Genomic DNA, 12810 nt, shown 5'->3' on the forward strand with positions numbered 1-12810 from the left:
TTACCGGATTGGTGTCATTACTGTCCCACACCCATTGCATTGGATGACCCACCAACGGGCCGGAAGGAAGGAAAAACGAAAGGAAGGAAACGGACCACACGACGAACGCCACGGGACGTCATCCGCAAGCTGACAACTCGCATCTTCGCTGGCTCAATAAATGGCTCAATTAGACTTCAGGTCAGCATGATGATCGGTGACGAACGAACGGGACGGGCGGTTCAGTGTAGGTGCGGGCGAAGGAAATAAATCCATCCTTCCAAACTGGACATTGACGTTGGATTTTCACAAAAAAATAAAACAGACGGATACATAAATCGAAGGAATTGTTGTTTTTTTTTGTCTCTTCACTCCAAGAAGTCAATCAACTCACCTCAGTGCCACAAACTGGAGCAAAGCTTCTGTAGGAAAGCGGAAAAATATATTGAATGGGAGGGAAGGGTTCCATTTTTTCCCCCGATGTCCTTATTCTAACAGGACATCGTCTTCCCTGTAATGGCGATCGTATATTACCCATCCAGCCACGCTAACATAAAGCGAGCGAAAGTTTCGCTAGAAAGGACAACGGCAACAACGACGGCAGAGACAGTGGGGGGAAAAAATGAAATACGTTTGACATAAGAGACAATCACTCAAATGGTAAAACAAAAACAAATCCCACAAAACCAAAACCCAATCCAGCAGGGCACAGACATGGTGCGGAAGATTTAGGACAGGACAGTGCAAGCTTTTCTCTCCCCCTTGATGTCATCATTATTACGACCTTTGCTTTATTAAATGGCGCTTGATTGATCGACTGCTTTTTTTTTGTTGTTGTTGCTTTATTTCGGTCTGCTACTTTCCATTCCCGGGATGTCCTCCCGGAAGATGACCGATGATCGAAGGGGATATAAAATTGGTTGCCTGTTTTCGTCTTCTCGCGTCCTTTCTCCATCATTCCCCGTCTAGTAGGTGTATAGTTGCAGGGTTGTAAATATTATTTGCCTGCAGGACCAGTCCCGCAGTTATACAGTTATTAGCAAACGGTCTTGTGGCGTGGCGTGCGGTCCGTTTAGCGTCCTGGGGACCTGGCCAGAAGTTGGCCAGAACTTTAATTGTATCTCATTTGATTACATTCATCATAAATTAAGACAGCAAGAGCAGAAAACCTCCCCTGATGACTATATATATTCTTGCCGTAACGTGAAGAAGGACGTTAAGATTCAACTTTACTCCGAGACACCCTGTACGGTTCCAAGTTGGTCCGGTCTGAAGATTCCAATAAGAATTCCATCCCGTACGTGCACACTCTCTGCTGCCTGGTCCATGATCCTTCCGAAGGGCAAAGCGATGTGTTTCACCGCTTGCTTCTTTACCAGCTTTAACGTTGTCATAACGGACGATCTAATGCTGTATGTCGCCCAGTACCGAGCCTGGACACAATTCCACTCCAAGAATTCTAAGCTTAAAATGCATCTTCACTGTCCAACCAGAACTCATGCTTATTGAGGTTTATTTTAATATGTTTTACAACAATATCTATTTATTCAAAACTGATTCTTCTCTTTAGATTCAATGCTGTGGAGCAGGAAAAAACTCAATATTTCGTCTTTCTAAGGCACGTTACGAATAGCACAGATTACATCGGCGCAGTATACGCCGCTAGTTTCAAATTTAAATTTAAATTTGTGAAGTGCGACTCCTTCAGACATCGGATGTTTGGAGGTCTTTGGTGCCAACCACACAGACACAGACTGGTACTCGAATCCAGTCGAATTTTTCAAACTCACCCCAAAAACTAAAGAAAAAAAAAACCGGACGACATGCGACGGCGATACATTTTATGCAATTTTATGTCGTCACCGGCTACCTGCTACATCTTGACCGTAGCCAAGGATGAGTCGAAGGGAAGGTGAATGAGTGGAAGAGATGGAGAAGGAAGGGGGATATATTTGAGATTTGAATTTGCCTGTCAAAAATATGCTAAACATATTCATAAGAAATATGCGCACCCCGTCCGGCAGGTCATTCCTATTCCCGTCTGCTTTGAATTTTATCAAACGAAACCCATAGATTTAGGCTGTCATGTAATATTATTCTATTTAGATATTTATATCAAAGGTAATTTATATTACGAATTTTTAAAAAATTGTGGGTTGTGGGGAAATATAAGAGCTTTAATCAGACTTTTTTATTAGTTATGTTGTTTAAATAGTTTAAGTAGAAAAATAAAGATTTTTCAAAAGAGTACTTATAAGTTTGAATTTTTCCATACGCTGGGATGTAATGAATAAAGGTAATTTGATTAATTTAATAAAACTCACATTTGCTGATTTTACTGGGATTTTCCCTAAAACCAGCTTGAGGATTGTCCATTTGCCAATCCATCATGAATTTGTGCTTGACAGACATGTTCCAAAATGTCCTCCATTACGTTTACCCTTTAATCGATACATTTCAGCTCATGATGATCAGGAGAGGGGGGGGGGGAGGGGGGGGATGAAAATGCACCCAGAGGAACAGAAGAGCCCAGCACTCTCAACCCTTCCCAAATCGTTTGAATAATATTCTAAAGAATTATCTGCGCAAAAGAGGAGAAAAAAAAGTATTTGAAAGGACGACGAGAAAAAAATCACACACACACACAACGCCGAGACAAAAGCCCACGATCCCGCTGCAAAGCGTTTGGCCAGGGCGAAATGATTTCGATTTAGCTTTTAATAATAAAAATCCATTCCCGTCGACGGTACCGCCGTGATACGCACGAAGGGTGAACCTGACAGGCCGCGGCCTTTCTTTCGCTTTTGCGGGCCTGATCGAGCATGAATAATAGTGCGATCCACGAAATCCATGGACGTAGAAAGGAAAAAAAAAGCAGAAAACACACCCGAAAACAATCGAACTCGGCTGCAAAAGGGACGGGATTGCTTTCTTCTTGCCCCGAAGGGGGTTGCGAGGGTGGATGGGCAATAAAAAAGGATTAAGATATCCTGGGCCGGAGAACCCCTTTCGGGTTGGCATTGTTTACTTCGCACCGAGATCACACACAAAAAAAAACAGGGACGTGTAGAGGATCTTTTGGGAAACGAAAAAAGGATTTTCTGGATCGAGGGTGTCCTTTCGGTGTTGGAACGCGCGCGCGCGCGCACACACTCAGATGCTGTGGGGTAAGCGTGTGCCGCGGTCTAACATTTTCAGCTTTGGGAAATCTTTTAAGGAAACATACAACGCAAGGAAGAGATGGTGGTAAAGTGTAAAGCACAAAGCGACGAATGGGAGCGATCGTACGTCCAGCAGTGCCGTGGTGCTCTCCGGTATACGAAGCGGGCTTGTTCTCGCCTTGTTCTCTTCTGCCGCGCAGCTCGTGTGCAGAAATGTACCGTACAATGCATCTGGCCGAACTTTGTTCCGCTGCGCACAATCGGCGAATCGAATCCGTTCCGTTGCTCCCGACCGGTCCGCGTCACGCTTGATTTGTCCCTTTTTTTTCTCGGGGATGAAAACCCCCGGAACGGACGTCGGTGTCACTGCCGGCCGGTTTGTCATCCGTTCCGGTGATTCGGAATCCGGGCTGTGGGTGGTCATGCCGTGCCGTGTCTTTCGGGTTGCCATGTTGCTCCATTATTCCAATACCACCAGGCCAGTCCCATTATGCTTGAAGCACCGACACAAGCTCTAAAAGATGGTCGCGAGATCTCTAAATAGAGAGAGAAAGAGGGAAGTGCAAAATCTTATATCCCGATCCGATAATTAGCTCAAGATCCAGCTCAGGGCGTACGCCCGGTACCGTTGATCCCCAACCGGACAATGGCTCAACAAATTAGCTGCACAAAACAATGCGCAAAATACCTTCTAATAGCCGCAGGCAGGATGGCCCGGTTCCAGGTGGCCGGGTTAGGATTTTTGTTTTCCTTTTGTGCCGAAGGTGTCCTAAGACGGTATGGAAAATCGGTCGAGCGATGCAAAGCACGGCTTCAAGAAGGTGTGACGCGGGCAACCTTATTGTAGTTGCGGGCCGTGCCGGACGATCCCGACATCGATATCCAAGTGCAGGGTTTTGCAAAAGATGCACCGAAGATCACGATGCAACATTTCAATTTGTGTAATCCAGATCCCAGCTAACGGGCGCGTACACAAATTAGCTTAATCCGGTCCGGAGGAGTCGAACAGTTGCCTGACCGCAACGTACAATTATGTAATGAAGTTGACCGTCGCAACATCGACCGACACCAGATCGTGTGGTATTGATTGTGACCAAACCAAACAAAAAAAAAACCAAGAGGGAAACTTCTTACCGCCAGGATCTATCCAGGAAAAATATTCTCGACCCGAATGCGAAAATGCAACAAGATGCCGCGGCATCTTTCCCATCTTGCCACAACACAATAGCAAACATTCCGCGCGCACACACTGCTTTTCGGTGCAGATGCATTCGGATTGCATCACGCGCCCATCGAAGCCTTCGTTCCCATGACCTCCAAAATTCAAAAACGAAAAAGGGCGCGCGAATGCCCTTTTGCACGGTGCTCCATCCTTCGGTGCTCCAATAAAAGAATTCCATCTTATCGAAGTTTTTCATCGTCATCTTCAGCCGGGAGAGAAATGTTTTTACGATAACTGGTACTAATTTACAGGACGCTCCCAGTGGCCATCCCCACACATGGACGAGCTAGAAGGCCAACGGGAGAAGAGAACCTTTCTTTGGTTAGTTTCATCGGTGTCCATCCATAAAATCTTCACGGACGCGTTTCGTTCGTCTGTCATGCGCTATAAAAGTCAGAAACCTTCACTAGAGCCCTGTCGTGCAATCGCGCTTCGGGGGGCGTAGCGTGACGCGGTGTCTGCCGATTTTTACAACCTTCTCCCGTACAAGCCTTGAGGTGGGTGATGCCATAAATCCATAAACCAATCGTGTAACACGGCCATCGCTGATCGGGACTGGTTACGTCAAATTAGCTACCCCAGCGTTGCTCCAGCGAAGATCTGATGCCTAAGAAAGTCCGATGCCGGGGGAGATGTAACCGTGTAAAGTCATTTCATTAATCATATTACTGTGCCGCAAAGGCATCGAGACAGGAATCTTCGAGCTCTGGGTGCCGAGTGTGTCGATGATGAGTTGCGGCTCTATTAGGCTCCCGAATCGCAAGACTCTACTTCAAAGAAAGCTTATGCGGCTTCCGAAACTTCGTAGCCGCATCTTCTAGCGTTGCTACATGATTGATGGAGAATTATTGAAGGGTAATAAAATGCTCCCAGCTCGGAAAGAAAAGGAAAAACGCATGTGCAGCAGCTGTGGAAAACAAAAGCCCACTATCTTTTGGCTGCCCAGTTGGGCATTGTGGGTGGCGTTCCTGCTTCACAGAATGACAGTCAAGAAAACGCTTCCGGATAAAGCGCAAAAGCCGAAAGAAAAAAAAACTCACCCTCTCGCAACCCCCCCACTGGTGTGCTGCATTCTTCCAAAGCTGTTTTTTTGATTGCCCATTTTAATATTATAGCCGGAATGATGTCTCGATGCACGGACCCGCGCAAAAACAAAAAACCCGAACGATTATGTGCCCCATAAACGTCAGCTAAATTCTAAGCGTCACCCGATGACAGGCCCCCATCGCTTATACCGCGGCGCGGTTGCAGCTAAATCGCCTTTTAAAACGCTAATTTGTGCCACCAAAAAACGGAAACCGTCAATAGGCCGGGCTGCAATAATGCTGCAGCGTGCGGGGTTTTACGGCGCTTCGCATGTTTTCGCTCCAATTCCAATCAGCACGCGACAGGATTGGGCAGCCGTGCAGCCGTTTTGCATACCTAATTGGTGTTACTGTTATGGGAGAGGAAGGGAAGGTGTGGTAGCAGGAGGGGGAGAGGAAGAAATCCCACTAGAATGGCACTCGCGGCGGTGGCTTGGTGTGGGGAGATAAAAATGCAAATGTTTTTTTTTTGTTTATGTCGGGCGCGCGCCAAAGATCACAAAGGCCACATCCCCATAGCGCACGCGCGACTTTGGTTTTGCGGTTTGCGGTTTTGATGACACCCATTTATATTTTGATGCACCGGATGCTTTTTTTTATTTCGTACTACCACACCTCCCCGCTGACTCGTCTTTCTCCCCCCCTTCATTCTGAGATGTTATTGGGAGTCCTTCAAACAAACATGGCAGATGCGCGACGTGCATTTCATTGCTATTCCAAAGCTTTTCTACGTACGACAAAGGATTATCCCGATCAACCTTCAATCGGGGAAAAAGGGTTTTTTTTGCACAAATCCGGTTCTGCATCCAACTCCTGCAAAATCCCAACGAGTTGTGAGCGAGCGAGTTGTATTTGAGCGTCCTGAAAAAAAAGTCCAAATTGAGGAAAGCCTGATCTCACCAAGAATTTCGGAAATCCTGTACCAGGTGACAATTGACAGGTACAAAGTGAACCCTTTTCTTGATGGAATTGGGACCCTTCCTAATCGTTCTCTGAAGGAATCAGAGTTCTCTGAGGGAATTTTATTTTGGATTAGAAATATCTCAGATTTACCAACTTGGTGATTTCTTCTGGTATATTTTTTAGATATACTATAAAAACTCCTTGAGGGATATTTAGAGGTGAACTTCATGTCTAAAGTCGTTGGACATCCAAAACCTCTATATTGCTGTTCAGCTCCTTGTTTCATCGAGCTTGTATCATAGGTTTTCAAGATTCCTGGAACTGCACAAAAAAAGCTCAAGTACCTCGCACTATTACCCATCACGAATCGATTAACGATTCAGGTCAGCTTTGGTCCAGCGTGGACCAGTAGCCGCTGGGTGTGTGTGTGTGTGTGTGTGTGTGTGCGTAGAAGCACTTTCCTAACGACCGTTACGCTCCCTGCGTTGGGATAATCTTCCAAAACGACCGTAGCAATTCCAGGCGCAGTGACGTGGGTGACAGTGTGCTCCAGTGTGGTAATATTTTATTCCCGTGCAGGCTATTCTTCCGCAGTGCGCATTGTAGTGTTTTCTTTCGATTTCTGGCTGTCCTATCAAACGAGATCGATGAGAACCGTGTCCTTCGTTTGTTTTTTTTTCTTCCCTTTCTTTTGGTGTCCTGTGTGTGTTGGCTGGTTCAAAACCGTTGGGACACTTTAACGCACGCTGAGGCAAGAAGACGAAGCCGGTGATGAAGAAAGCCGAAACCATTGCACCATGATGCGTCCTGATTGCTTGCGAGTGATTCCCGGCCTCAGAACAGTGCCTCATTGTCCAGATATGCTTGCGTCTAAGATGCTTGCAAAGTCTCAGGTAGCTCAGGTGTGGAAACCCCAAGGAATACCCCGATAGACGTCTATACATTCCGTTTCCCGTGCATCATTCTGCTCTATTCATCGTGGATCGGGTATTGCGTCGAAAGGTACAAGATTACACCATTTTTTTTCTTCCTTCATACACCCCAAAACGTAAGAAATTGCAAGATTCTTTACAAAAGATGGCAAAGGTGAGCCGGGCAGCATTGGAATCGGAAACTCTGCGGAACCGTAACGAGCCAGCGAGGTTTTTGGACGGGGGATGTCTAAGGCTTAGGCGCGTGAGACTTTACCCAACTACCTGCACGTTGTCCCGTTTGGTTTGCAAAATCATTGCGCACAGTTCGAAGACCTTTCCAGAGGGGTTTCTTCTGCTCGGTACTACGCACTGGCAACTACCTGTCTGGACCGGTAAGGTACCGGGAGCGTTATGCCGGTATCTTCGCAGCCAGCCTCGGTAACTCCAATCAGCAAAACAAATAGCTAACTGCATGTATATCGACACCTAGCGGCTGTTCGACAGCTTCTTCACGAACGTCTTACGGAAACAGCATCTGTAGGGTAAAAGCATTAGAATAAGTTCCGCATGTAAAACTTCAAACTTCACGGTGGTCGGCACATGGTCAGCCAGCTTCTTCCTATACCAAGGCGGAGTGGAAGGGTGTCAAAAGAGGTATTGTAACAAACGCAAGGGTGACAACATGACCTAAAGTAATAAAGTTTGGTAATTCAAAAAAAAAAAACGAAAATCATTTTCCCGAGATTAGCTACAGTTCCAAGTATGACGCAACTTCCAGCGCGCGACCTAAGCCAAAACCTCCCGACGAAACCATACGGCAGCAAGCGTCAGGTTCGGGACGGGAGCATCAAATTACAGCCCGGGTGACTCAAATAACGCAATCTGAATCATGAGCTGCTCGCATGGTCTGAAGGAATGTTTTGCTGTCTCGATGGTGCCGGACCCGATGGTGGCCACATTTGGTCCTGGCCCGTCCGATGCTACCGCCGGCACATATGGCGCGTGTCGTTTGACTGCTCGCTTGAAAGTGTAACGAATGCAGATGTTTAAGAAGAAGGAGCAGGAGGGGGGAGGAGGAGGAGAAGGATAGGAAGGGTGAGAATAATATACGACACAGTGCCATATGTTTCTCGGTTGACGAAGATGATGCATTTGGAATTGCAAGAATTAGCACACGCTTTCAGAAGTGAAAAAGCAAAAGTCCCAAAATGAGCGGCACAGAAATAACTCAATCAATTCTTAATGACGGGAACGAATTTAAGAAATTCCAATCCCCGCGAAAGATTTAGCCATGCGTCGACGATTGGGTTAGTGTGTCGCACAGAAATGTAAGTCAAAAATTGTATCATCAGCAAGAAATCACTTAGACGTATGAATAATTCAATAGTGTGCGCCCGCGCGAAGGTGCCGATGAAGCGGCCTGCCCATCAATTCTAATGTCTCCTCTGCTTTTGGTAGCATTTTTTCCTCCCCTCCCATTTCATCCATTGCTTCTAATTCCAATTCGCAATGTGCACCGCGAATTGAGGAGGCTGTGCACACGGCGCATCCGGCGTCGACGTCACGGACTCAGGGGGCGCACCTGGTTCCTAAGTCCTGTTCGTGTTGCTTGCTGCCACACTCACATGACGCTCGGCTGATGGTGATGTGTATTTAATGTTGCTGCTTCTGTTGGTGGCAGGTGGGTGCAACGGGAACCAAGCCACATCCTTCAAAATGCCGCCAGAAGGCAGAGCGCAAAAGGAAGCGAACGAAAATCACGATCCGGCGTGTGGCTGTGTCGACAAATCCTTGCCCTACTATGGCCCTAAATGGCGAATTTCTTTACTTTTTTTTTGTTTTTTTGTTGTTTTGCTATTCTGTCTGGAACGGGAGCTTGGAATAGATTTATTCGGTGAATTGAACCCCAATTTGAGTTCTCCAAGAAATTCTTCATCTTATGTTAGAAGTATCTTCAGAGAAACCTTAAAAAAAATTAACCTGAGATGCAACACCTATTATTGCCGATATTCTTCCGGAAGGAGATGCTTCATCTTGGAAGTACTCCATATTTGAGGATTTCAAAAAAATCTTCATCTGATGTTGGAAGTACCAAACAATCTTTAAAGAATTAAATCCGTTAAGCAACACCTACTGTTGCTGATAGTCTTTCGGATGGGGATGCTTCATCTTGTGAGAACTCCTTATCTACGTGCTTCTAGTAATTCTTCGTCTGAGGTTGGAAGTACAACATACATTAAGGCAAACTTCAAACAAATAAACCCGGGAAGCAACACCTACTGTCAAACGTGTCGATGACGGACGTGTAAATTCTCAGGCAAAGCAACATCACAAACGCACCGCAAATAGCATATGCGGAAGATTATGCTGCCCCGCGAGATTACGCCCGTCTCCAGCAACGGAGGCAATTGTTTTGTTTTTTTCCTTTTTTCGCTTGCGTGTCTTTTCAGTTTTTTGCTCTGCTCTCCGCTCCTATCACAAGCCCACAGACGGTTTGGACGGAGCAGGAACAATGGAGGTGTAGTGTGAGGCACCGGTTTGAGTCTTGCATCTGCCCGGTCCTGCAGTGAATCCGCCCTGCATCCGCCCTTACCCGCGCGGCCTGTTCGGCGTGTGATGCATCTTGCGCTGGTTGGGAGAAGGCAGAGCACCCGCATCGGAAAAGAGGCGATCAAAAGCAAATGCTCCTCCACGATCCTACACACCCGCCTGCAGGGGATCGCAACCCTCCACCCCCTTTGCATCCCATTAGCAACCCCCCCACCCCCCAGGGGGTGAGGGTTGGTTTGAAAGGGATGAAACATGCGGATGAGCGGAATGCGAAAGAGAACATTTTGGGACTTTTTTTTGGTGGAACGGGGGAGCGGTGAGCGTGAGGTTCGACGCAGCGGTTTCGAGCGAAAGAGAGGCGCAACGCACACGGCGAGGATGATCGTGCCGAACAAGCCGAATGCGGCACGCGACCGAGCGCGCGCGCGCACACTCCCGCGTTCGCATGGATGCGCGAACCGAAGTGCGCCCGAAGGCTCGTCCCGGTTCCGATGTATGCTCTTCCTAAAGCTGCGTGCCGCCCCGTTCCCTTCCCTGGTGTCCCATCACCACCGTTCTACCGCTGGATGATCGTTTGCCAGACGATCTTCGCTCGATCTTCGCTTGGTCACAAACGGGATCCTTTTACGCCAGAGCCCTGCATCCCTACACATACCAACACTGCCAAGCAGCAAACTAAAAGAAAAAGTATTTGTGTGGGTGAGAGAAAGAGAGAGAGAGAGAGAGAGAATGAGAGAGAGAAAAGGGCCCAACATGTAGGCGATGAGCAAGAGAAAACTTTGCTCATGCGAGATCGGCCCGATCGGTGTGTTTATGTGCGTGAGGCAAAAAGGATCTTCTCGCCGAAACCGAGCGGGCCTTTCGCTCTCTCGGCGCGCACCGTGCGAAGCGAGCACGCGCGAACGCACCGAAGAGGTGCGTGAGCGTGATGGGACGATGCCATGCAACGGCACCCAAGAGCGGAGCGCACCGTACGCAAGTGCCTTACGCCGGAGCAAAGTGCGCCCTAAAGTTTCGGGTTGGAAGGTGTGTATGGCGGGTTAGGTTGGTCGCGGTGCGAAGGTGGTTGCGTGGTGTGCAAGCCCGAAAAACTGTACAAAACGCATTGCCCTAAGCCCAGAAGGTATCATTTCGGGAGCAACTTCCGATGCGAGCGCACATCTTTCTTCGCTTCTCCGCTCAAAGCACAAAGTGTACGGTGACCGGCTGCGCTGTGAAGCAGTGGTATTAGTTGATTTCGGAGGACAGTCTTCTGCTAGGAACCTGCCAGACCAGACGTGTAGAACGTGTCGCAAGTGCAACGGAAAGGAAACTTGTACGGTGCGTAAAGGTGTTGTGACTGGTGCCTGGTACGAAATTCGAACTCAAGGATTAAGTGTTTTTGTGGAATACGGTGGTATCGGCTATTGTAACTTCCGGCACAGAATCAAACTCTTCTATCAATCCAACCTGGCAGATCTTCCTCAAAAATAGTGGAACAGCTCTACTACCGGTAGCGCAAGAATAGTGGTGACAGTGATAAAACAGTGGTGTTGGAGGTTCGGCCCAGTGCTCTCAGGACATTTTGTCTAACTCTGAAGAAGTGATGGCAGCGGCAGTGCGTAGTATGGCACTCAGCCAGAACCTGCACAACATTATGCCGGGCAATTGTGGTCTTCAGCTGCAGCAAAAACCGCTCGGCACCTCGCAGCTGACCAACAGCTCCGGTGCCCTGCTCGGCAAACAGCGCCCATTGGCACCGGCCCCTTCGGCGGTGATGGGCCACCGGACGGCGGCCAAGGTTGTGCCCGCCGGCGGACCGGCCGCTGGACCGGTGGTGACCAGTGCGAAGAAGTACGCTTACTGTGGTATACCGTACGCAACACCTCAACAATCAGCCTCGGTGCAGCGGCGAAATGCCCGCGAACGGAACCGCGTCAAGCAGGTGAACAATGGTTTTGCCAACCTGCGCCAACACATCCCATCAACCGTGGTAACCGCACTGACCAACGGTACGCGCGGTGCGAACAAGAAGCTGAGCAAGGTCGACACGCTCCGGCTGGCGGTGGAGTACATCCGGAGCCTGCAGCGCATGCTGGACGAGAACGGTGGTGAGCTGGGTTCGGTCGCACCGACCAAGCAACAGATTGCCGCCGCCGTCAGCTCCAATCAACTGTCGAACAGTTCGATCTGTTCCGCATCGTCCGGCGGTTCCACCTACTACGGTACGATGTCCGAACCGTCGAACGCGTCATCGCCGGCACCGTCCCATCTGTCGGACCATTCGTCGCACGGTGGCGCACCGGGTGGATGTTACGCACCGATGTCCGGTGGCTTCAAGCACGAACCGTACGACATCTACGTCGATCCGTCCAGCTCGCCAACACCTTCGTTCGGTTCGGATCACGGTATCGGCGGTGTAACGTCCTCCGTACATATGCATACGGGCCACTCGACGGTGCTTGGTACGCCGACCGACAACAACAACTACATCCTCGCTCAGCACCAACAGCAACAACAGCAGCACCAACAACAGCAGCAACAGCAGCACCACCAACAACAACAACAGCAGCAACAGCAGCAGCAGTACCACAGCCATACACACCACGCAGCGGTACAGTTCAAAACCGAGCTGTACGAGGATTCCCCGTACGATGAGGAGCTCAGCCCGCAGAACCCGGACGACGAGGAGCTGCTCGATGCCATCTCCTGGTGGCAGCAGCAGTAACCACCCACAGCAGCCATCCCCAACGTCCTCCATCTGTTCTACCGGGTAAGTGTTCCCAACCCTCAACCATCAAGTGTCGCCCAAAACGGAACCGTTTCTCACCTTCAATATCTTTTTAATTGCTATCTCCACAGAAGCGGCAGTGCCAAAGTTTCTCCTTCGTTCCGGATCGACGTCCGGGTGGATCCTCGAGGAAACGGTCTAGTCAACAGTGCGTGAGCTCCACCAAAATCACCCACAAACACACACACACACAGCGGAACGGCAGCGGTTCGAAACGGGCCGAGTA

At 48.8% G+C, this 12810-nt stretch overlaps 1 protein-coding gene across 1 annotated transcript; it reads left to right on the forward strand.

Moving 5' to 3' along the window:
* The first annotated feature begins 11399 nt into the window (after positions 1 to 11399).
* LOC128306927 (achaete-scute complex protein T3-like) lies at positions 11400 to 12757 on the forward strand. Its single transcript, XM_053044601.1, has 2 exons — positions 11400 to 12566; positions 12656 to 12757. Exon 1 carries the CDS (start codon positions 11400 to 11402, stop codon positions 12519 to 12521), a length of 1122 nt encoding a protein of 373 aa, XP_052900561.1. The 3' UTR covers positions 12522 to 12566; positions 12656 to 12757.
* Positions 12758 to 12810: the final 53 nt, after the last annotated feature.

This window comes from Anopheles moucheti, chromosome X, assembly GCF_943734755.1.
Source record: "Anopheles moucheti chromosome X, idAnoMoucSN_F20_07, whole genome shotgun sequence".
NCBI lineage: Eukaryota > Metazoa > Arthropoda > Insecta > Diptera > Culicidae > Anopheles > Anopheles moucheti.